This window comes from Clarias gariepinus, chromosome 26 (assembly GCF_024256425.1).
Source record: "Clarias gariepinus isolate MV-2021 ecotype Netherlands chromosome 26, CGAR_prim_01v2, whole genome shotgun sequence".
Lineage (NCBI taxonomy): Eukaryota > Metazoa > Chordata > Actinopteri > Siluriformes > Clariidae > Clarias > Clarias gariepinus.
In genome coordinates this window covers 18,995,261-19,022,526 of record NC_071125.1, presented here as the reverse complement: position 1 = coordinate 19,022,526, position 27,266 = coordinate 18,995,261, and the positions used below count along the sequence as shown (strand labels likewise).

Below are 27,266 nucleotides of genomic sequence, written 5' to 3'. Positions count from 1 at the left end.
CAATGTTTTCCATGCATGTTCAATTAACCATAATCAATTAATTAACACCTGTGGAATGGTCGTTAAGACCTTAACAGCTTACAGAAAGTAGGCATTTAAGGTCACAGTTCTAAAAACGCAGGACACTAAAGAGACTTGTCTACCGACTGTGAAAAACACCTAAAGAAAGATGCCCAGTGTCCCTGCTCATCTGTGTGAACGTGCATTAGGCATGCTGCAGGAAGACATGAGGACTGCTGATGTGGTCAGGGCAATAAAATGCCATGTCCGCACTGTGAGACGCCTAAGACGGCGCTACAGGGAGACAGGAAGGACAGCTGATCATCCTCGCAGTGGAAGACCACGTGTAACAACACCTGCACAGGATCGGTACATCCGAATATCACACCTGCGTGACAGATACAGGATGGCCACAACAACTGCCCGAGTCACACCAGGAACACACAATCCCTCCATCAGTGCTCAGACTGTCCGCAATAGGCAGTCCATGAGGAGGAGATGCACTGCAGTACTTCAAGCAGCTGGTGGCCACACCAGATACTGACTGGTACTTTTGATTTTAAGCCTCCCTTCCAGGGACACATTGTGAAACATTTTTTAGTTTATGTCTTATGGTGTTGACTCTTTTAGTGTTCATACAAATATTTACACATTAAGTTTACTAAAAGTAAAAACAGGTGAAAGTCAGAGGACGTTTCTTGTTTTGCTGAGTATATATAGTGTATGTTTATTGGTCATGTACAAAGACAGTTTTTTACTTGTTTTAAGTTACCACAAGCAGCAGACCACACGTTTACTTCTGCTTTTTGACAGTTAAAGGAAATGTCTCTTAAAGTGAACAGCTACACCTTTAACGTAGCTTTCATTTTGAAAAAAAAAAAAAAAAAATTCCAGCACATTCCACATTGGCACTTTACTTTCGGTTTCACCTTCACAGGGAATAAATAGTATAAACAAGCAGGAGCTCTTTGTCTGGCGCGTATTAACCCACAGACTCCACGGAGAGGCGGACAGAAGGACAGAGACTCTTAAAATGATCCACTCCTGGACGTTTTGTTGCTCGGTTCTGGCCGTGTTCGCGCTGAGCGAATCAACAACTAGGACTTATTACATCGGGATTCGAGAGGATTTCTGGAATTACTCTCCCAGCGACCGAAATCAGATCAAAGACATTGATATCACTCATGACCTGTAAGTCAAACATGGTTTTATCGTTTTATGATCAAGGATAAGAGTCTATTTCATTCCACACGATTACACACTGTTTTTTTTTTGTTTTTTTTTACACATAATAACTACCAGTCGTGGTAGAGGGGGGAGGGGTGCAGCTCCTGTCAATTATTATTTAACTGACCATAAAATAAAGTGAAACCAAAAATGTTAAGTTAATAAATACAAGATATTGGATTTAAATTGTATAAATACACGTAATTGTAAGCACTAAAATTGTATGTTTTCCTCTAATTACTCTCAGGCAGTGGCGGACTGGCCATCTGGAGCACTGGGAGTTTTTCCCGGTCGGCCGCTCAGTAGGCAAATATATAAAAGCCCAGTCAGTAGGCAAATATATATAAAATGACGAAAACCATAATATTGCATATATTTTCTACGCATATGGATGAGTGAGTCGATCGCACGGGAACCGCCAAAAAAGAGCGCGTGTTTTATGTTACCGTGCATGCAGATGTACTGCCTGCCCTCAATATGAATTAGTTTGGTCTATTCCATCCGTGTTCTGAAACACACACCCCTCTCCCTCTTCACCTCTTCACTTTTAATTCACGGAGGGAGAGATACTGTATTGATTCTTTCTCGATACAGTAAATTTCTTTGAGCAAATTAATAATAGTTTCCATGAATGAAAAGGAGGAAGAAGAAAAGGTGGAGCTGAACGTTACTTGAAAATAAGAAAAAGCTTTAAAGGTACATGCTGTGAAATGCTTCAAATGAACAGATTATGCCTATACTGTAACTGGTCAGGGACAGTGGGTCTGGCAGCCACCACATCCCACATCATAATACATCAGCTCATTAAAGTGGAGATTAATTTTTAAAACTACTTACTAGTAAATATAACACAATACAAAAATGTAACATTACTGAACATATATTGGGTTATATTTGTAAAATAAAGAAACAAAGGAAATAACAATAAGACAGATAAGATATAAAGACAATATTTTCAGTGTCCCATAGCACCAGTCTCACAGAGACCCAGGAGGCTTATAAACAGTTTGTCAGCAAAAAGAAACATTTTGACAGTATTGTGATTTTTTTATTATTATTATTTCAAAAGATGCAAGACAATACGGCCAAAATGTATCATTTACAGGCTGTTAGAAAATATTCCTTGCATTGTCTCTTATTAAGTCACAAGGGTGTTAAAAATCATACATCATTCAAAGTTATTCATATTAGTATATAGTTAGTACGATTTTGAACGTGCTATAACTCCACCTGCCACAGTTTCATCCCAGTGGAACAATCTGACTACATGTGCAGTGCCATGAAAAAGTATTTGCACCTTCCTAATTTTTCTTCTTTGCATATTTGTCACACTTGTACAGTATGGGTGGAATTTCACTAAACACTTTATAAGGAAAAGACAAATTGGACTTTTTGTTTGTTCGATATCATGAACATTTTACGGGGGGTATCATCTTAATGCAGTGTAAGATATACCACTCATCAGTGTAGGTTGCAAGTGCAGCAGGTCAGCGATGATGAACCAGTGCCTGCTGATGATGACCAACACCTCTCCCCTGGTCTACCAGAGCCGAGTAAAGGGAATAAAATCAGTAGCAGTATTAACTTGTGCTAGTAATTATCATGGTAGTCAATATTAATTTAAAACAATGTTTCTCACCATTATTTTGAATTATTATTGACTACAACAATAATTAATATAAGTAACTAGTTTACTAGCGTAAGCTAATGCTGCTACTGCTTTTATTTCAGCTTTTTTTTTTTTTTAAATCTTGTCTTTATAGTTTTATATGTTGTTTGTCTTGATGTCTTTTCCTTTGTTTCTTTGTTTTACTAATATGACCCAGTATACAGTATGTTCAGTGCAGGAACACAGTTCAGTGTTCAGTCCAGGGACACTTTTTGATCCCAGTCCACCCCTGCTAAATTATATAAAGTAGTGTTTTGTGCATTAAAATGTTGTGTGCGTATTAAATGTGAGAACTCAAATGGACTTACAGTACCAGTCAAAAGTTTGGACACGCCTTTTAATTCAGTCTTTGGTTTTTTTTTTTTTTTAATGATTTTTTAAAACTACATTTCAGAACAGGGGTCTCCAAATCCAGTCCTGGAAGGCCAGTGACCAGCACAGTTGTAATTCACCAACACCTAAACACACCCACTGAACCTAGTAATTAACAGATTGGTTAAATCAGCTGTGTTTAAGAAGAAGAATCACCAAATTGTGTTGAACACTGGCCCTCCAAAACTGGATTTGGAGACCCCTGTTCTAAAACAATACTGGAGATTTAAAAGCTATGAAATAACACATGGCATAGGGTCATTGAGTAGCTCCACCAACAAAAGTAAAAGCAGTTAGTTGTTATTTTAAGATACATATGTCAGCTGTTCTGGAATAGTTCTTGCAAGAACAGTATTGTCAAGTATTTGCAAAACTCATCAAACACCATGATGAAACTAGCCCTTATGAAGGGCCTTCCCAGGAAAGCAGGACCAAAACTTATTGTACCTCTGCTGCAGAGGGGAAGTTCATGTAGACTTACCAGCCTCAAATATCACCAATTATATAGAGCATACTTGGCAGACACATATCCACTGTTCAAAGAACTGCCTTCAGCATTGTTTTACAGTGTAGAAAGAAATAATAGTAATAAAAAAAAACAGCAAAGGCCACTGAATTAGATGATGTGTCCAAATATTTGACTCGTACTATACATAAGAAATTATTTACAAGAAATAAATTGGTTAATCATGTTTTGTGTAAAATTGTTAATGGTGTTATAATCATAAAAACAAACATTTTTCTAGTAATTGTTTATATTTGTATGCAAAAGCTGTAACATTCTCCCTTTGTTTGCTTGTAATTTATGTCATTTCTCTTTTTGTCTTCTAAAAGGCATGCCTCTAAATATTTGGTCCAGGGTCAAACAAGGATAGGTAGTGTGTATAAAAAAGCTCTGTATAAAGAGTACACAGATGACACTTTTACTACCGAGGTGACAAAACCAAACTGGCTGGGATTCCTGGGACCTGTGATTCGTGCAGAAGTAGGTGATGAAATTGTAGTGCATCTGAAGAACTTTGCAACTCGACCTTATTCAATCCATCCGCATGGCGTCCTCTACAAGAAAGACTCTGAAGGTAGGATGGGTTTTGTTTTGATTTACCTTCATTTACTTTAACAAGGGATGAAGATCAGTAGGAGCAAAACGTGTAAATGAGGGGAAAGGTGCAATTGCAAGGAGTAGAGGTAGGGAAGTGTCTAAAGCAATGGGGAGTGCGGTAGAGAAGTGAAGAAGAAAGTGCAGGTAGAGTAAATGGGTGGAGAAGACAAGCAGGAGTCATCTGTAAAGGAAAGGTTTTAGCAAGAATGAGAGGGAATGTTTACAGGACAGTAGTAAGAATGGTTTGGAGACTTTGCCGTTGACATAAAGACAGGAAGCAGAGCTGGGGGTGGTGGGATTTGCTTTGGGAGTGACAAATATGGACAGGAGAGAGTCTAAATTAAGGTGGTTTACATTTGTGCAGAGGAGGGATAAGGGGTATATTGGTAGGAAAATATTAGAGATGGAGATGTCAGGCGGGAGAAGAGGTAGGCCCAAGAGGAGGTTTATGGATCTGGTGAGGAACAAAGTGACCAAAAGGAGGTTGACAAAAGACGATGTAAAAGACAGAGTTAGATGGAAACAAATCGCCCACTGTTGCGACCTTTAATGGGAGCAGCTGAAAGAAGAAAAAGAGGAAGTCAACTTTTATGATGTCAAGTGACATACCGATTATAAAGTGGCATGTTAAAGGTTAAAACAAGCTAGAGGTGAGAAATGTTGCAGTATTAAATAATAATATTTAGTATAGTATAATATAAAAATACAGTGTGACTGATACAGTATGTTTCATTTTGTCTCTTGCCTTGGCTTGTTTAGAGGTATAACCCTCAGGATGGTAAACTCCTCTGAGATGCCGATCATTGTTTATATCTCTGATATCTTTCACACACTATGACATGACTATCTGTTTACCAGGTGCATGGTATCCGGATGGTACGTCTGGTAGGAATAAGAGTGATGACGCTGTGGCTCCAGGAGAAGCCCACACATACACTTGGAATGTGACAGAAGAGGTTGCTCCTGAAGAGTCTGACCCAAGCTGTCTTACATCGATGTACCATTCTCATGTAAATTCCCCGAAAGACATAGCAGCAGGACTCATTGGAGTGCTGCTTATCTGCAAAAAGGGTAATATTATTACTTTCATAATATTTTCATATTCAGAGACCAACGTCTAAACTAAACAGGAGCTAAGTTGTTTCAAGGACATTCGTCAACATTGCATTTAACTGTAATGCATGAAAAAAAAATAGGAAATGAACACATTTTACACTTTAGGGCATGAGATAATTAAGACAATTAATTTAGACGATATAATCACCTAGGGCTGCAACTAACGATTATTTTGCTAATCGATTAGTTGGGCGATTATATTTTCGATTAATCGATTAATCGGATAAAACCTAACCGCTTCTTTCATTAGATATTTCGCTTATAACTATTTTTAAAAAACATAAATCAGGGTATTATTTATGTATAAAAATAAACTTCAAAAAATGCAAAAGCCACATATAGAGTTAATAATGTTTAATTTGGACATTTTAAACCTTAAATGAAATGTAGTATATAATATATACAGTATATATATAAATATAGTTAAAAAATACACTGATATATTCAGTTGATAAGATATAAACAGCTAAAATAATGTAATTTTGTATAATAAAATGATGTATGCATAAGTAAAACCACAGTAAATTACAAGTTAACTTTGTAGTGGACTATAAAAAAAACTGTAGAAATGCAAAAAGCTAATAGTCACAAACATACTGTTATTTGCATTCGCTGAAAATCTCAACAATCACTAAATGTAATATTCTACTGTTATTCACACCGTGTAAATTAAGCTAATCTAAAGTAGAGCCATTTAACTAATCACTATTGCTCATGAGGTGATTGCGCAATGCTAGCGAGTAGCACGTGAACAGATCTAGCGCGACTGTCCCGAAGTTAACAAACAGTTTAAACTAAAAGCACTTAAACTATACAACTTCTACACGATGAAGAGATACAGTTTTTACCGACCCTGCTGACGTTTCGCTATCCGTAACACCAACACGTTTTTTTTTTTAAGTGTTCGTGCATGACGTGCCGTGAAAGCTCGGTCTTGCATAGCGTGCAGGTTACCGTCTTCTTAGAGGCGTTTAATGTAAATCACTCCCATACCTTGGAGGACTCGGGGCGCGCGCTTTTTCCTGCCGGCGCTTCTGTAACCTCCATTGCGCGAGCGGCTGTGTGTATTTGTGCATCTTGGGGTCGCGCTTCTCAGTAACGTGCGCAGCCCAAATAATCGATAACAGCATTCGTTGACAACGAATTTCATTATCGATAATTATCGATTTTATCGATTAGTTGTTGCAGCCCTATAATCACCCTATGGGATGTATCACTAACTCTACTTCATGTCAATATAAAGAAATCTGTCTGTGATAATATTTACATTTTAAGTAATTATGTAATTATAATTGTGTATTTAAGATAACGTGATATCACTTTTTTATATCACTTTCATGATAAAAGTGTATTTATGATAAGGTGAAATAAAAGCATAGGTTGTGTGTATATTCATCATAGGATCTCTAGACCCATCTGGACGTCCAAAACCTGGCATGCCTCGTGAGTTTTTCTTGATGTTCAGTGCAGTGGATGAAAATCTTAGTTGGTATCTTGAAGAAAATATTAAGAAGTACAGCTCTGAAGCCCTTAAGCTCAGAGGGGAGGAAGATTTTCAGACTTCAAATCAGCTACACTGTAAGGCTTTTTTGGTTTGTTTCAGGCATACAAGGCATTTTGTATCACATTATACTGAATTGTATCATTTTTTAAGGGGGTTTGGGGTATTTTGCAATTGTATAGATTTAGGATTTGGTCAAGACATAATAAATTAATGCCGTAACAGAATGTATTGTGTTATACACATAAATATATTGTATATAATATGTAGAATCACCAACTACTTTAGCAGGGTTTTCACATACTGGGTCACATGTAGTCAATAGATAATGTCTTCATTACCAGTTCCACAATTTTACTTCTCTATATTTTTTCTCTTCTCCACCCAGCAATAAATGGCTTTGTTTATGGGAACCTACCGATACTGGAAATGTGTCTTGGAAGCCCTGTGTCTTGGCACCTTTTTGGTATCGGTAACACCATAGATCTTCACTCCATCCACTTCTATGGCCAAACTCTTCTCAACCAAGGTCATCGTACTGATGTCCTCAGTCTATTTCCTGCCACTTCACTGACTGCAAACATGGTTCCCCTGACAGTGGGGAAGTGGTTATTCGGTTGCCAGGTTGATAAACACATGCATGGTAATCTCTCTTTCTGTAGTCAAGTACTGAATTCCTAAACCCTGAACCTTCAATATACATTTTTTATGAATAACCCTGAATAGAAAGAGTTAAAAGAATAAGGCATACGGGTCCGCTGAGTTTATTGAGTTAATAAGGTTTTCTTAAGAAGCATAAATAAATTCTAAACCTGTTAAAGAAGTCTTAAAGTCATATGTTTTTTAGATTTAATTATGCAATTGAATATATTTTTTTTAATTTTTTATTCAGTTATTTAAATTGATGGTTTAGTTTTCAGCTCAGAATTATTTCACATTTTAGAAATTAATTTAGGTTTCCTAAAATTAAATTTCCTGGACTGGAAAGTAAAACAGAAGTGACAAGAAAGACACAATTAACACATAATTTCAATGTTTATTTGCCTTAAGATCTGTAAAAAATAAAATTAATAAATAAAATAATATACTGTATATAGAGCGGCTTAAAACAAACCAGACTGTAAACATTAGCATTAGTGTTATTGTTATTGAATAGATTGGGAATGTTGCAGTGCTCAAAAATCTATTAAAAATCAAATAGACAGTCTACCTAAGATTCCCAGCTGTAATGTTTTCACATTCAGAATATTTTCAGAGTTTTCTTGTTAATCGGCAGGTAACAGATATTTCCCGAAATCCTAAAATTAATAAATCACTTTAACAGTCAGAACGATTGGCTGCCGATCGAAGTCATCAAAAAATCACTTAATATTTACTGATGCAGAAATTCTGATATTTATAAAGAAATAACTGATATCTGGGTTTTTAGTCGATAACGTTTAATGCAGAGTTTTGATTTGCTCCTGATGCAGCCTTGTTTCATCTCCTGCATGTTATAATAAGTAAACATCGTAGGACAGTCTCATGTTACATAAACATTTTAGCATTTCTGAGTGCCCCTTGATGCTAATTGAAGAATAGAAAAGTTTTGCTTATTAGTCGAGTATAGGTTATTCTATAGGTTTAAGTTATTGGTTTATAATTCACATAAAATAGTAATTTAAAACAGAAATAGTTTGCTAAAAAATCTCAGAAGGTCAGCAACTTCTAAAATATTCTAATCACCCCTTTTTAAAACCACACCATGGTCCAAAAAACAAGAAGATCATAATATAGACAAATTCTGGTGTGTGATGTGAATTTTAATTAACACTATCATTTTGTATCTGCATTATATTAAATTGTTTGAATGGGCAGGTTTTTCTAATACAATGAACAATTATTATATGTCTCTACAAAATAACCCATAATATTCAAAGTTTTATTTTTGATGAGGCATGGATAGAGCATGAGTTGTTTAGCTTCCGTATATCAGGAGACAGGGAAAGTAAGAGAGATGATCAGTCTTAACTTCTTCCTTCTCATAGATGCCCATACTGTATATTTTAATGTCTTTGTTGGTTTGCCATACCCAATGTTATACCCGGTTGTTTCTGTGATTCTGTTTGTGTTGTGAGCAGCAGGTATGCAGGGCATTTATGAGGTCACTTCATGTGACAAGGCTGCCCCCACAGCGCCCTCTGGTCATGTTAGACATTACTACATTGCAGCAGAGGAGACATATTGGCACTACGCACCATCAGGGATAAACAGACTGACCAATAAACCACTAACTGAACCAGACAGGTGACTGTACACACAGAAAACATATTCTGTGAGCATGTGCTGAATAATTGGCTGGAAATGTATTTATTATACAGTATTTTGTTAAACATGACCAATCTTTACGCTTTTCTGCAAATGTGTATATATACAGATTATTGTTCCTATCTTCGCAGTGACTCTGAGGAATTCTTCAGTACAAAAGAAGGAAGGCTGGGAGGAAATTACACTAAGGTCAGATACATTGGCTACCACGATGGCACATTTACTTCCAAGATCGATCAAAGTGGTTCAGAACATCACCTAGGCATCCTGGGTAAATATAAACAGTTTTGTAAATCTATTATACAGGAAGTATGTGGTAATTCTGGTGCTAATACTGGACTACTTTTCTGCTAGCATGAATGCCATTAAACTCTCTAAGCATTTAAGTTTAAATCGAGTGCTGATAATACTAATATTTTAGAAGAGATTGAGTGATTTTGTTTTTGTTTTAATCCTTATAATTTAACATTCTACCAGTTTTTTCTTGTTTTTGATTTGCTGCAATATTATCATTCTAAAATATTATCATTCTGGATAAGAATATGATATGGGCAGAACAGTGGTAAGCACTGTTGCCTCGCACTTCCTGGGCCTTTGGTTCGAATTTCGCTGCCAGTTTGTGATGAGTTTGCAGTAGTGTTTTTCTGGGTAACTCAGTTTCCCCCCACAGTCCAATGACATGCAGTGTAGGCTGATTAGTGTTTCTAAATTTCTCGTAGTGTATGAATGGGTGTGTAAGTATGTGTGCTTTTGCTGTGTAATGGGTGTACCCTACCTTGTGCCCTACTGTATGTCCTTTTTTATAAGCGGTACAAATAATGATATGATATGATAGAGTTTCATTGTGGTTTTTGGTCTGTGGTCTATATCATGCAAATGCAGAAAGTATTGTAGACTATTGCTAATTTTGACTTACTTTGTTTCAGTCTAATTCAATTAGGTTTATATCTATAAATATAAATAAATATAATTAAAAATGTAAAATAAATCATTGCATTTGAAATACACATTGTTGTAATTTCACTTTTCAACATTGAACCTCATGTAACTCACGTCTATTGTCTATTGTGTGCACTTACAGGTCCTGTCATTAGGGGAGAACCTGGTGATGTCATTGAGGTGACATTTCGAAATAAGGCACACTATAACTTCAGCATGCAACCTCATGGCGTGTCGTATGACAAACCCTATGAAGGAGTCTTGTATCAGGATGGTAAGACAAACAAAGCTGTACTTGATTTAAAGAAAGTACACAGGCAGTGTGACATGCAGTTAGACATGAATGATGAGAAGTATGTCAGGAAGAAGGGAGGGGTGGTCATTTGGAAAGGCAAATATTATAGCTTATCTAAATGTTTATATCATGTTTGGAAACGGGATGCAACATCTTAGTGTCCTGCAACTAATCGTACATCTTACTCCTCAGGTTCTCAGAAACCAGGGGCCAGTGTGGCACCAGGGCAGACGTTTGTCTATCGCTGGCGGGTGACAGAAGGTCCCTCGGACAGTGACCCGCCCTGCCTGTCATACTTGTATTACTCGGGTACAGATCCTGTCAAGGACACTAACTCTGGTTTGGTGGGACCGTTGCAAGTGTGCAAGAAAGGAGTTCTGGATGAAAGTGGTCGACAGGTACTCTCCCATACAAGTCTTAAGTTAGCTCATTGTCATGAATTAAACTTTTTTTAATTCGTCAAAAAATGTCAAAAAGCAGCTTTAGTGCACTCCAGGAAACAGCAAGTAACCTCTAAACCACTACCAGATGATACTTGACAAGCAGAAAGCAGCACCTCTGATGGAGGTCAAAATGTTCTTATGTTAAAAAATTATAGTCAATACTTTGTGCAATTAGAGATGTTTACATTCTACAAAAGATTTCCATTAATTTTCTAGGCACATTAAGGATAATTCATGTCTTCTCTTTACACACAAAGAACAAGCAATCAGATGTTTTGGCCTGGATTCCCGAGGACATTTTTAAAGGCTAATTAGAGGCTTTTATATTTTAGGAACACTAATTAGAGGGTCTATATTCATATAGCTTCATCTAGCATTTATGAAATTAAACATTTATGACTAATTATACCATAACATACCTTCTCCTTACAGTATTATATACTGCCTGGTCAAAAAACTCGCCCACTGTAAAATTTCATTTAATCACTTCACCATGTGAGAAATGATTCGTCATGGTCCCAGAACCACTCGTTCATAATTTGAATCCATCAGGGAAGAGAAACTCCATCGATGTGATACTCTGGTAATTCCGTATTTTATTGCCACATAACATTGCTGAGTCTAGACCTGACCAACTGAAGCAACCCCAGATCACCTTAACACTGCCTCCAGAGATTTGTACAGTGGCCACTTCCTATTTTACCCTAACACACTCATCGCTCTGCAATAGGGTCAATCTAAACTCATTAGGCCACATGACCTTTTTCCATCGCTCTAAAGTTCAATCTTTATTCTCTCTAGCAAATGGAAGCCTTTTTTTCTGATTAGCCTCACTAACAATTGTTTTTCTTATAGACACACAGCATTGGGGCAAGTTTTATTTACCCAACATGGCAAGATTTATTTACCCAACTCCAGTGACTTCAAATCTCCTTACTGTAGTTGTTTTCTTTGCTTGATGCAGGCCAATAATTTGACCCTTTGAAATGGCAACCTTTTTTTGGCCAGGCAGTGTTGTTTTCTATAGTTTTCTGGAGCGGGATTATCATCTGTTTATGACAAGAGGCTGATTTTGTGTGTGTGTGTGTGTGTGTGTGTGTGTGTGTGTGTGTAGCATATAGGGTCAGAGGTGCAAAAAGAGTTTTTCCTCCTCTTTACTGTGATGGACGAGAATAAAAGCTGGTATCTGGGAAATAATATTAAGGAGTTCGGTAATGATGAGTCCGATCGGGAAAGCAAAGTATTTCAGGAGAGCAATAAAATGCCCTGTAAGCATTAACACTATGAATAATTACACTCAGTTTGTAAATACAGTATATAGGTATTTTGTATCACACTTTTCAATCATCTTATATGTGTGTGTTTGCTCTCTCTCAGCTGTGAATGGCTTCATGTATGGAAACCTTCCCAATCTTGATTTGTGTGAGGGAGATCATGTCGTTTGGCATTTGATGGGGTTGGGCTCAATGGATCTCCATGGCGTTTACTTCCAGGGAAACACGTTTCAGTTGGATAACACTACCCGTGACACACTCAGTCTCTTCCCGCACTCCAGTGTCACTATCTCCATGAAACCTGATAATGACGGTAATATAATATATGTGTATAATTCAAAAAATACAACTGGAATTAAATGAACAAACGAATGAGTATTAAGTGTCAGTATGAAAAATCTCAAGTGCTGGTGTATATAATAACTGTTCCGGGAACTGAACTTATTCTAAACTATTATTTTAAAAATAATTTTTCTATATTTGTATTAAGAGTCTGTTAGTTTAATTGTAATAAATTTTGCACTATTAATGTAGTTTATTTGTTTCCTCCTTTAATAGTTGAGTTCTATGTTTTAACCATAGACCAGTGGAGCCAAGCTTCTCCAGCCTTTTCTGCAGGTTTTCATTCCAACTAAGCAGAAGTTTGGTTAAAATGCACCCACACCAGCCCTTTCTGGATAAGATTGGACACCCCTGCCATAGACATTTTTGCTGTTTATGGTAGTTTGGCCCATCATACTGTATATAGTCTGGTCCAGTCAGTCCATTACAGGTTTTAGGGATGGACCAAACTGATTTTATTTGCCAAAAATGGGTTAGTCAGTCAAGTTAAATAAAGAGGATGTCGCAGTATAATTATGATTTAATCAAACCGACATTAGTAGAAAAAAATCCCACAACCAGCTACTGAATACATAGCTTGTTCTCATGTTAAATCCATGTCTCGTCACCAGTAAGGATTGTCTTTGTTCACCTTCCTTAGAGTGTCGGTTTCAAATTTGTTTTTAGATGTGCAAACACTTTCTCCGTGCTGCACAAAAATCTTAAATAATGGCACCAGGCACACCCTCAGACCACAAAAAAATCTAATCACAGCACGCTGCTGTTCTTTCATGCAAATCCCAAATGGGTTCCAAATGAAACATGTTCAAACCTGCTCAGCAGTAATTATGGAGACAGTAACTTTGAAGGAAGAGCGTCGCCAGGGGGAGTTTCCATATAACTGGAGTGCGGAAAATTTAACACACCATTATATATATATTTTTATAATATGACCTAGTGTATAGCGTTATATTAAGGTGACTTTATAACAAAATATATTTCTCAGAATATACTGTGTATTGATACGTCCTGTTAAAGGAATGATGTTTGCTGTTTGGTTTAGGTGCTTTTGAGCTAAGCTGTCTGACAACTTCTAACTACCGCGGTGGTATGAGGCAGCTGTACACTGTTAAACCCTGCAAAGCGAACCCTGATTCAAAGGTTACAACCTTTCATCCTGATGTGTATTTCTACTTGGCTGCTGAAGAGGTGGAGTGGGACTACGCACCAAACAGGACATGGGAGTTGGAGAAATTCAACAAGACTGCTGATGAAAGGTGAGTGGCACTCACTAGTGTTGAAACAGTTCCACAGGAAATACAGGAATTTCTATTCTGAAAAGTTTAAAGGCCATAAAAAAAGAATATATATATATATATATATATATATATATATATATATATATATATATATATTGCGAGTGTTCCGCAAGACGAGCAAAGATTTTTAATAAATTTTGACTTGAAAAACGAGCAAGTCTTGGTTTACGAATACCGAGTATCATGTATCACGCATGCGGTTCTTGTTTTGACGCCGAGCGTCATGTGATCACAGCTAAGCCAATGGTTTTTCTCTCTTGTGCTGCGGAGGTGGGTAATTGTCTCCCCTGCAGGGTCTTCGCGTGCATCTCTCACTGGTATAATCAACATGCATGCACACATTTTCTCCCTCTGTCCCCTCTGTCCCCTGTCGGGATTTATGTTTACTTTTTTTATTAGAAGATTAAAAATTCATTTTCCTCCTCAGCCTGTCATTATGTGTGTGCGCGCACGTAATTTGACACCATGAAAAATTAAATTTGGTTTACGAGTGTTTTGGAATACGAGCCCACCCTTTGGAACAAATTATGATCGCAATCCAAGGTTCCACTGTACATACGTACAGTATTTAGTCAGCCACCAGTTGTGCAAGTTCTCCCACTTCCAGATGAGACAGGCCTGTAATTTTCATCAAAATCCAGAAAATCACATTGTAAGATTTTAAAAGAATTTATTTGCAAATTATGGTGGAAAATAGCCTAAGTATTTGGACACCTACAAACAAGCAAGATTTCTGGCTCTCACAGACCTGTAACTTCTTCTTTAAGAGGCACCTCTATCCTTCACTCATTACCTGCATTAATAGCATCTGTTATCATGTCTAAAAGACACCTGTCTACAACCTCAAACAGCCACACTCTAAATTCCACTATGGCCAAGACCAAAGAGCTGTCAAAGGACACCAGAAACAAAATTGTAGACCTGCACCAGGCTGGGAAGACTGAATCTGCAATAGGTAAGCAGCTTGGTGTGTAGAAATCAACTGTGGGAGCAATTATTGGAAAATGGAAGCCATACAAGACCACTGATAATCTCCCTCGATCTGGGGCTCCATGCAAGATCTCACCCCATGGGGTCAAAAAGATTACAAGAACAACAAAACCCCAGAACCACATGGGGGACCTAGTGAATGTCCTGCAGAGAGCTGGGACCAAAGAAATAAAGGCTACCATCACTAACACACTGCGCTGCCAGGAACTTAAATCCTGCAGTGCCAGACATGTCCCCCTGCTTAAGCCAGTACATGTCCAGGGCTGTATGAAATTTGCCAGAGAGAATTTATATGATCCTGAAGAGGATTGGGAGAATTTCAGATGAAACCAAAATAGAACTTCATGTGATGTTTCATACTGTACCTACCTTGAAAGTCTGTGTTACCCAGCGACAGCTCCAATACATCACTGCTCTAGAGGAGATCTGCATGGAGGAATGGGCCAAAATACCAGCAACAGTGTGTGAAAACCTTGTGAAGACTTACAGAAAATGTTTGACCTCTGTCATTGCCAACAAATGGTTTTGGTACCATTCTTTATTCATGGCTGTGTTTTCAGGCAAAATTGTGAGTGAGCCCACTCCCTTGGATGAGAAGCAACCCTACACATGAATAGTCTCAGGATGCTTTACTGTTGGCATGACACAGGACCATACTTCACCATACTTTCTGCAGCAGATCAATCTGTCCCTTATATTTTTTTTGGAGAGAAGTGGCTTCTTTGCTGCCCTTCTTGACACCAGGCCATCTTCCAAAAGTCTTCACCTTACTGTGCGTGCAGATGCGCTCACACCTGCCTGCTGCCATTCCTGAGCAAGCTCTGCACTGGTGGCACTCCGATCCCGCAGCTGAATCCTCTTTAGGAAACGATCCTGGCGCTTGCTGGACCTTTTTGGACGCCCTGAAGCCTTCTTAACAAGAATTGAACCTCTTTCCTTGGAGTTCTTGATGATCCTATAAATTGTTGATTTAGTAGCCACAATATCCTTGCCTGTAAAGCCATTTTTATGCAACGCAATGATGGCTGCACGCGTTTCTTTGCAGGCCACCATGATTAACAATGGAAGAACAATGATTTCTAGCTTCACCCTCCTTTTAACATATCAAGTCTGCCATTCTAACCCAATCAGCCTGACATAATGATCTCCAGCCTTGTGCTCATCAACATTCTCACGTGAGTTAACAAGACGATTACTGAAATTATCTCAGCACGTCCTTTAATGACATCAATAAAATGCAGTGGAAATGTTTTTTTGGGATTAAGTTAATTTTCATGGCAAAGAAGGACTATGCAATTCATCTGATCACTCTTCATAACATTCTGTAGGATATGCAAATTGCTATTATAAAAACTTAAGCAGCAACTTTTCCAATTTCCAATATTTATGTGATTCTCAAAACTTTTGCCCACGGCTGTATATATATATATATATATATATATATATATATATATATATATAGAGAGAGAGAGAGAGAGAGAGAGAGAGAAAAAAATACAGTGGCTTAATGTTGTGCTTCAGATTTAAATTCAGTTAGTTTAACAATTGCTTGTCGTGTACAATTTAACCTCCGGGCAGCTTTCATAGCTTAGTTGTGCTGTACATTAAAATAAATACAATACAAAACAAATATCCATTTAAGATTAAGTATTATGTTTGTGATTACTGTACAGCTTACCTCTCTCTTTTTCTTTCTTTCTTTCTTTCTTTCTTTCTTTCTTTTTTTTCCTCTTAGCTATGGAAGCCTTTACCTAACAAAATCCGAGAATCGGATTGGGTCTAAGTACAAAAAGGTGGTGTACCACAGGTACAAGGACGAGACCTTCACAACACTTGATGCCATTGGTCCTAATGAAGAGCATTTAGGCATTCTGGGTAAAAAAAAAAAAACTATTTTAGTCCTAACTTCCACAAACTTTTACAGGCAGTGTGTGATATTTTTTCTGGTTTATTTTAATTGCAATGGTAATAAAATCTTAGCATTAGAAATGTTATTACAGTTTATTTATTATTACATTGCTTTGTGTTTGACAAGTCACTTGAGTTAAATGGATTTAATCCAAAGTATGGCTGTGAAAAGGAGCAGTTTTCAAGTCAAGCCAGGACTTTTGATTGTGCAGAATAACAGAACACATTTATAAGTGTAAAAACTCCCTTTATTTCTCTACATAATCCCCTGCACTAATGCACTTATCCCAGCTTTTTACTAGTGTTACCATGAAGGTAGAAACTTTTATCAGTGTGCTGGAGCCATGACCGGACTGCCTGCTTCACATCTGAAAAGCTGGTCTCCCAAGAACTCCTTTAATGACCCAAACATGTAGAAATGGCTTGGAGCAGGGTCAGGACTGTATAGGGGATGAGGCAATAACTCTCATCCAAATTGATGTGTATATAACCATCTTCTGCAATTTGCAAAAAAAGTTCTTGGTTGCTTTTCAAAGACCAGGTGTTCTACACACTGATTCCAGAATGTTCACAGGAACGACTAGAGTGAGCTCTAATCCACCTCAACCAGGATCATCATTTACTGACACACGGCCTTTTTTAAAATGTTCGCACCATTAAAATGTTTAACTGAGTCTCATCGCCGTACTAAAAGATACCAAGGCTGCAAAAAAATCGAAAAGATTTGCTCCAAGGAAAGTACAATGCCTTCAGCCTGTTATATTTTACTGTATGATTTTATACTTGTAGTTTCTAGCATACTTGATAAAAGATTATTAGACAATACCTAAAATCATACAACAAGAAAAAATACAAAATACATATACTCTTTCACTCATCTTCTATACCGCTTAGTCACAGGGGGGCCTGGAACCTATCCCAGGAGACCCAGGGCATACACTGGACAGAGGGCCAATCCATCGCAGGGCACACACACATACACACACCCATTCACACAGGCAATTTGGAACCGCCAATTAACCTAACCTACATGTCTTTGGATTGCGGGAGGAAACCCACCAAGCACGGGGAGAACATGCTAACCACTACACCACTGTGCTGCCCCAAAATACATACAGTAGAATTTAATTTTAATTTTTTTTTTTTGTGTGTGTGCAGGTCCCATTCTTAGGGTGCAAGTTGGTGAGAAGGTCCAAGTTGTGTTTAAGAACAAGGCCACTAGACCCTTTTCAGTTCATGCTCATGGAGTGAAGACCAGTAAGGCTCAGCCTGTTGATCCAGGTACACTACAGCCCACCAGACATTTACCACTTTAATAACATTTTCTAATACCCATGGATTTACACTCTACCAATGTTTTATTAATTAAAAAACAACTTGTGTGTATGTGTGTGTTAGGTCACATAACGAGGTATAACTGGATTATCAGTTCCGGTCCTGGACCCACTGAGCCAAAATGCGCAACCTATGTCTATTACTCATCTGTGGACTTTACAAAGGTAAAAGCATTGTTACATGTTCACTAACACACTTTAGTCTTGTTTCTATGCACATCATGCCTTAATATATTTTGCTCTGCTAGCCAATAAATATAAGTTGGCTTTTTAATTCAATACCCAAATTGTTATGCACACCTTTAGGGATAAAGGGTCTTGAGTAAATTAGTACATCCAAACAGATTGTACTTAATATACAAAAGATCATTTACATATACATATACCGTACAAAAATATAAAACCATTACTAAGACTCAGAATTTAAAAAGTGTTATCTTTAATTATGATATTAAGCGTCAGGGATGTGGTGTGGGTGCAGGCGAGGCATAGGGGCAGAGGTGAAGACTTTTAAGTAATTTTAATAGCATAAAGAAAACGTAAAAAAAAATATCCTTAAAACAAGAACTAACCAAACAGGAGTCTATGAAAATAAACTAAAACTGTGAACCAAAACCAAACCAAACAGCATTTCACAATAGCAATTTAACTAAACAGATCAGGCTAACAAAACAGATGCAAGACGAAGTAAACTGAAAATGCAGGCTTCTTAAAGCCAAACTCCTTTCATTCTCACTGATACTCTTTTATCGCACAACACACCTGAAACTTTTCTCCACCCATTCCAACCTGCCTGTACCCACTTCTTCACCTCCTTTCCACACTCTCCGTTGCTCTGGACTGTTGACCTAAGTACTTAAAGTCCTGCACCTTCTTTACCTCTGCACCCTGTATTCTCACAGATCTTCTTGGGTTCCTCTCATTTTTACACATGTATTCTGTCTTACTGCGGCTAACCTTCATTCCTCTGCTTTCCAGAGCATACCTCCACCACTCCAAATTTTCTTCCACCTGTTCTCTGCCCTCGCTACAGAGCACAATGTCATCTGCAAACATCATAGTCCATGGAGACTCCTGTCTAACCTCATCTGTCATTCTGTCCATCACCAGAGCAAACAAAAAGGGGCTTAGAGACGATCCTTGATGCAGACCCATCTCCACCTTGAACTCTTCTGTCACACCTACAGCACATCTCACCACTGTCTTACAGCTCTCATACATGTCCTGCACCACTCTAACATACTTCTCTGCCACTCCAGATTCCTCATACAACACCACAGCTCTTCTCTCGGCACCCTGTCAGACGCCTTCTCCAAATCTAAAGACACAATGCAACTCTTTATTACCTTCTCTATACTTTTCCGCCAGCATCCTCAAAGCAAATACTGCATCTGATGTACTCTTTCTAGGCATGAAACCATATTGCTGCTCACAAATGCTCACCTCTGCCCTTAACCTAGCTTCCACTACTCTTTCCCACAGCTTCATTGTCTGGCTCATTAGCTTTATGCCTCTGTAATTGCCACAGGTCTGCATATCTCTCATGTTCTAAAAAAATCGGCATCAATACACTTCTTCTCCATTCTTCTGGAATCCTCTCACTTTCCAAGATCTTGTTAAACAAACTAGTTAGAAACTCTACTGCCACCTCTCGTAAGCACTTCAATACCTCCACAGGTATGTCATCCGGACCAACAGCCTTTCCACTCTTCATCCCTTTTCAACACCCTTCTCACCTCACTTCTACTAATATTTGCTACTTCCTGCTCCACAACAGTCACCTCTTCTACTCTTTGTTCTTTTTTGTTTTCCTCATTCATCAACTCTTTAAAGTACTCCTTCCATCTTCCCATTACCCTCCTGGCATCTGTCAGTACATTTTCATCTTTATCTTTAATCACTCTAACCTGCTGCACACCCACATCATCTTTCTGGCTTGCCAACCTGTACTGATCCACCTCACCCTCCCTACTATCTAATCTAGCATACAAGTCCTTATATGCTCTTTGTTTGGCCTTTGCCACCTCTTCCTTCACCTTACGCTGCATCTCCCTGTACTCCTGTCTACTCTCTTCAGTCCTCTCAGAGTCCCACTTCTTCTTAGCTAGCCGCTTTCCCTGTATACAGTCTCCTTGTCCACTTTTGCCTTACCTAATGATACACCAAGTACCCTCCTACCTGTCTCACTGATCACATTGGCTGTAGTTGTCCAGTCAACTGAAAGCACCTCCTGACCACCCATAGCCTGTCTCAAGTCCTCACTGAAGACTACACAACATTCTTCCTTTTTCAGCTTCCACCACTTTGTCCTCTGCTCTGTCTTTGTCCTCCTCACCTTCCTTACCACCAGGGTTATTTTACACACCACCGTTCTGTGTTGTCTGGCTACACTCTCCCCTACCAACACTTTGCAGTCACTGATCTCTTTCAGATTACAACGTCGACACAAGATGTAGTCGACCTGAGTGCTTCTGCCTCCACTCTTATATGTCACCCTATGTTCCTGCCTTTTCTGGAAGAAAGTATTTACTACTGCCATTTCCATCCACTTTGCAAAGTCCACCACCATCTGTCCTTCTACATTCCTGTCCTGAAGACCAAAGAAAGACCATTACATTTTTATTACCTCTGTTCCCTTCCCCAACATGTCCATTGAAATCTGCACCAATCACCACTCTCTCCCCTCTGGGGATGCTCTGCATCACTTCATCTAACTCACTCCAGAATGTCTCCTTCTCTTCTAACTCACATCCTACCTGTGGGCCATAACCACTAACAAAATTTAACATCACCCCTTCAATATCCAGCTTCATACTCATCAACCTGTCTGATACTCTCTTCACCTCTAGAACATTCCTTACAAACTCCTCTTTTAGGATAACACCTACTCCATTTCTTTTCCTATCCACATCATAGTAAAACAATTTGAACCCTGATCCTAAGCTTCTAGCCTTGCTACCAGACAGTAAAGTATTATCCACATTGACTGGTTATCGGAGTAGCTACAATTATTATATGAAGCATAGAGCCATTTACTCTCTATAGACAGCCACTCACCCTGGAATGGCTTGTATGTAAGCTCAAGTATTGACTTTCTACAGTACATAACTTCAATATAAGGCCAAGCAGTCAGTTTGTCAATGATTTTCCATGCTAGAGCTGCCCTGACATTTAAGGGAAAGTGGTAAACTACATAAGCTTCTCACAGAGGACCATCCAATGCAGAAAGGAAACAATTCATGTCCATGTCAAGAACAGAGAGTGGCCTGTGGTTGTTGCTCATGGGTTAGGCTACAGCATACAAAGACATTCTAGACAATTGTGTGAAGTCAAGATTGTAGCAGCTGTTTAGGAAGAGCCCTTCCCAGTTCCAGCATGACAATGCCACTGTGTACATGGTACAAACAAACAAAGCATTGACTCAACTCGACATGTACAACTTTAAAATGAACTGGAATGCCAATTAATATATCAAAGCTCAACCTCACTAATGCTCATGCGGCTAAATGTGCGCACAAGTGACCTCCAAAATCCTACTTTTTATATGAAATCACTTACACATCTATACATTGTACATGTCTCATCTGTTAATATACAGTATGACATGTCTGCTTTTGGTGGCAGGACTTGGCGAGTGGCTTGGTTGGGCCATTAGTGGTGTGTCGCAAAGGGACTCTAAATGAATCCAGACAGCGAAAGGATGTGGATAAAGAATTTGCTCTGCTCTTTATGATTTTTGATGAGAATGAATCGTGGTATCTGGGGGACAATATAAAAAAATACCTGAACAAAGACCCAGAGACTTTTTCTGAGAGTGAAGGGTTTTTGGAGAGTAACATGATGCATGGTAAGCATTTTAAACAAAATAAAACTTTAAAAAATTTTATTAAGCATTGTTCGGAGTGAGAATGTTTAGATAGAGAGAGAATATGATGGGTGTACCATGTACTTATAATCTCCAGACTAATTGGTTTTGTTGGAGGGCAAGTTTTAACCTCAACACAGCCATCCAACAGAGCACAACTGTGCTTTTACAAATAACTTCAGTTAATGACGTTAAAAAAAACTATTCTGTTATTGGTCAAAGAAAGTATAGTATGTGAAGTATATTTGAATAGATTTTTTTTTACCAATGTAGATCATTAATAGTCAAAAATAATATCTGTGTAGGTTTTGAGTCATAAACAAATGTAAACATCATATTGATAATATATTTAGTAAGAGTTGCTGTGTTATTTTCACTTTAAAGCTTTCTTCCTATGTTGATCAGGTATTAACGGAAAGCTTTATGCTAACCTTCCTGGTCTGACGATGCAGCAGGGAGATCGGACCCAGTGGTATTTAATGGCACTAGGGAGTGATGAAGACATGCACACAGTACACTTTCACGATCAGAGCTTTATATACAAGGTACGCATTAATTCAGGCATGTACAGTAGATGTGCACACAAAAACACTGATTTTACGACTGACCATCTACTAATGTATACACCCCTCTCAGACGGACCACGCCCATAGAGCTGACGTGTATGGCTTGTTCCCGGGAACCTTTAAGACTGTTGAACTGCGGGCAGGAACACCAGGAACATGGCTCCTTCATTGCCATGTGGCGGACCACATCGACGCAGGCATGGAAACAACCTACACCATTAACGGTTAGAATCAATAGTTTTCTTTACAATTTTCACATTTCAAAGAATTACATTTTTTAATACTAAAATGGTTTCTTTCTAGATTATATTTATTGAAATGAGTTGTCTTGAGGAATGGATATTGTACGAGGGGAGTCAAAAATAATCTCTTTAGCTGAAGAATTTATTTTAATTAATTTTTAGAACTTCAGAAGTGAATCTCCATCCTTCTAAGGATGCTGGGACCAAACAGGTGAAAGTCCCATAGAGTTCAGGACTTTAGGGAGGATGCTTTAACACCTTAAACAAGTCCTCTTGTCCAAAGTTTAAACTTCAGCTCTTCATTAAGGATCAACTGTAACTAGCACAGTTGACTGTTCAACCTTTTTCTTTTTGATAATGTTCCAATTCTTGCTTTTGAGAATCCCAGAAAACTGTAAGCATCAATTATTCAGCTAATGGTTGACTTTTAAACTTTTTTTAAGGATGTTTCCGTTCCATACTCTGGTGTTCACTCTCAGGCTCGTACAGTAGTGATGAATCCATGTCTTATTACAGTACCAGTAATGACTCTCCTGAAGAAACTTTCAACTTTCTTAGAGTATCTTATCCCAACACTCCTGTTTATGCTCTTCAGTGAGTTGTTTACGCAGTAGGTACACCCTCAGACCACAACAAAAAATGAATCAGTAGCAAATTATAAGTGGGGCGTTCATTTTTGCTCACACCGCAGTTATAAATGAAGACGTTTACACCTGCACAGCAGTGACCAGGGAGGCAGAAGGCTTAAACAGAAACGCTGATAAGACCGAATGGAGCCAACAGAGGCTTAATATAACCCAAGTGCAGATAACTTTTCACTTATATATAAGTGAAATAAGTTCAATATACACAGTGTTGATTTATTTGTATTAATGATATAAGCCAATTTGGAGAAGAGAACTCCATTAAAAAGATTGTCTTAAACACACTTTTGCAGCATTATTGGTATATATTTAATCACAATTGTGTGTGTGTTTTTTTTTTCACCCAATGCAGCTGTGAATTCCAAAGCATGGACAAATGGTAAGACTTGATTGTAAACCCTTAGCTGAAGTGGCATCATCAATGGTATGGCAAGTGTAATACATCCAATCCTCCAACCCTACATTATCACCTAAATTGTTTACCTGGAAAATACCACCATGAGTGCCATCATATGACACCGACCACCCAAGACGTGTTGCTATCAACCTGCTATCAGAAGGCATTGTACCACGCTCAGAGGAATGTTCTATGTCTACATGAGAAACGTCCCACTGGCTGGTGTCAATTAACATCTTCTGTATTCACTCTCCTAAAAATAGGGCGAATGCATTTCTTTTGTGACCATCTTCGTTAAGCTTTAATTAAACTATACAGTACTCATAAAAGATACTGTACATACCAACAAAACATGCTCCCTTGATGATCCCACCACCACAACAAGGAAAATACAGTTTATTTCTAAGTGTAAATTTCATTACCACTATCAACTTGTACTTACTGTATAACCTGTTTCCTGAGATCTGTATCGCATTTTTTTTTCTTCCTTTTTTTTTCTCCAGACATATTGTTTGTGCAGTGGTTGTGTCGAATACTGCTAGCCATCACACCCATCTTCTGGCTTCAATGACTCAACAGATGTGGACGGCTTAACTGCTGCTTCTATTTTAATATCTTATTTATTATGTTTTATAAAGTTTAAGATGTGTGACTTAAGAAAATATGTTTGGCAGCTTTTTTTGCCTTTTGCCTTTTTTTTGTATAGGTGACACTAGTTTAGACTGAAAAACAGTCTATATGATATTTGCTGTGTGTGTGTGTGTGTGTGTGTGTGTGAGTGTATGGGGCATTTAATTTTAATTTGGTGTTTTGCACTGACTGAAACAACTTTAATCACTGCAAAGGTTGACATAATCAGGGTTCGTGCGATAATAAAAATTCTTGAACAATTATGGAATCTAGAAATCATGTTTCCCAGGCTTGGAAAAGTCATTAAAAATGAAAAATATCAGTAAGATTTAAAAATTGTTGTTGGTGGTCTTTCGGCTGCTCTCGGCAAGGGGTCGCCATAGCGAAACACCTAGTCCGCACTACAGCTTGGCACAGGTTTTACGCCAGGTATCCTGCCTGACGCAACCCTCCCATTTTATCGGGGTTTGGGACCGGAACTGCATCCGGTGGCTGGTGTTTGGGCACTGGCTGGGAATAGAACCCGGGCCTTCAGCATGGCAGGCGAAACACCTACCACTGAGCCACCAGTGCCCTATCAGAATATTGAGCCCTGTGTGCATGTGTATCAGAGGGTTAGTGTTTCGCTTCCGTCTAACTTCACCATCACCGTCAGTCTCTGTGCACTCAGTTAATGAGGAAAAATGTTTTGTTATGGAACCAAAACAAAAACAGGGCATGACTCTCCTCATAGGCTGCAATCAAAACAAGCATGGCAATTTCATTTAAAACTTTGAGGACACAGGCTTAATGGTTTCATGAATGGTTCTCAGTTACATGATATAAAGTATTTAGCCAAATATAAAAGAATACATGTATTTAAAGATTAATACATTAAATTGGTACATTAATAGGTTGTCTACCTCACCATTGTTAGGCATTATTACTGTGTGTTTAAGCAAGAGACGTAAGCAAAAAAAATTGTAAAAGCATATGCAATGAGAGAAATATCCATATCAAAAGCCTGACTACAAGATCATTGCAGCTTTATTTTCATTAATGAATTTATTTAGTAATTTTAAATGAGTCTCAAGTTCTGGAGTAGTCATGAAAAAGAATGGAAATTTCTTGATCTAAAAGTGTATGAACCCTGTATAATGGTAGTTGAACTACATGAATACATTAATACAGTATTACAATATATATAGAAACAAAGTAAAGCCAATCAAACATTTGTGCTTTTGGTCAATTGCTTGAAATTATTAAAATTAAATCTTTGTACAGTTAAACCTTGGATTTAGTATAATTTGTTCCTGAAGCATGCTTGTAATCCATAGCACTCATCTATCAAAGCAAATTTCCCAATAGGAAATAATGAAAACCCTGAAAATTTGTTCCACAAATAAAAAAAAAAAATTATAAAAATGATTCATACAAAATATAAAGTTAAAAGGGGGCTACTGTGTAGGATGTCTTTCTCACACACGCACACACATTAATGGAATCACTGGTCACAATGTTATAGTAAACAGTACACTAGCGCACGGATATTGACTATATGAGTGACGCACATTGCGACTGAGCATGGGAAACGATTACTTACAATCCCACAGCGCGAGAGAGAAATAAAAAAAAAAGTATTTGTCCCATGGCAGAATAGACAGGATAGACAAGTGCTGCTCTCCCATCATTTTATTTTAAGTTCATGTCATGTACTTTTATTTACATCAATTAAATATTACTAGCATTTACTATGACTCGAGGTGTGATAAAACATGACAGGGATTTAACCATCTGTGAGACAAGTTTGCGCCTGTTACTGACTTGTTTATAAACCTATACACTATTTGTGTAGAAGATAACAATTGTTCACTTAAACAGTTGCTCACTATCAGTGTTCTGCATCCATAAATTTTTGCATAAGGTCTAGTCTTATTAACTCCATGTGTATTGATTCTTTCCACAAAACTTCCTATGGTGCATGCTGGTTAGTGGCAGTACACTGTTACAGTGTAGATCTCCTTATTCCAGAGTTGCGATTTGAATATAAGGTTGTTTCAAAAGGTTTCAAGAGCTCTGTTTCCGAGCTCTGAGTTTTGCCATATGTCTCAGACGTCTTAAACCTGTCAGTAGAATGTGCTATTGATGGTCTGGCCCCTGGGGGACGATGCACAATCCCCACGGATGTCGAAAAAGTCGACACTTGGTCAAGTTGCAGACCTGCCTCACCTTTTTCGGTTGAGGAGTTAAGCTCTTCCACTGTGAAGGCTGTTGTTGCCTTGGGGTCATACCCATACACCCAAGCGTCGTTACCGGTAATGACCCTCAACGTGAAGGTTGGGTCATCCACGGCACACTGACGGAGTTCTTGGCAGACGTCGGGACGATGATCTTTCTGCTCCTGGGTCAGCAGAATGGAAATGAACTTGGCAGCAACATGGCACATGTTCAAATCACAAGTTGCCGTTTGGTCTTCCTGAACTCTCGTCATCTTCCAGTGATGTTAACTTGTTATCCATGATGTAATACTGTAGCAGACGTTGTAATGCATGTGGTTAGGATAGCACTAGTTGCACAGCCTTTGTGCTGCAATCTGTCTAGAAACAAAACTAGTCTACAAACTTTTTGATACCCCCCTCATATAACTGTGTGCCTTAAACAATATTGTTCAGTTTTTCAGAAGCTAAAAAAAGGCTGTATAAAAGAAAACTTGAATATTTGATGGAGCACACTATATTTGTGTATTGCCCATGATCAGGATATGAAGGAGCTACCAATTTTTATTTCTTCTTATTTTTATAATAAATTTTCTTATTTACGCTTTTC

General features: G+C 38.1%; 1 protein-coding gene across 1 annotated transcript; it reads left to right on the top strand.

Annotated features, from left to right (window-relative positions):
• Positions 1-920: 920 nt before the first annotated feature.
• Positions 921-24,587, top strand: LOC128514343 (ferroxidase HEPHL1-like). Its single transcript, XM_053488150.1, has 20 exons — positions 921-1,191; positions 4,103-4,347; positions 5,229-5,441; positions 6,888-7,064; positions 7,376-7,630; positions 9,108-9,273; positions 9,426-9,565; positions 10,376-10,507; positions 10,721-10,926; positions 12,086-12,239; positions 12,349-12,558; positions 13,630-13,843; positions 16,611-16,750; positions 17,942-18,064; positions 18,182-18,282; positions 21,742-21,964; positions 22,388-22,527; positions 22,619-22,772; positions 23,787-23,813; positions 24,335-24,587. The coding sequence occupies exons 1-20, from the start codon at positions 1,034-1,036 to the stop codon at positions 24,400-24,402; spliced, it is 3,246 nt and encodes a 1,081-aa protein (XP_053344125.1). The 5' UTR covers positions 921-1,033; the 3' UTR covers positions 24,403-24,587.
• Positions 24,588-27,266: the final 2,679 nt, after the last annotated feature.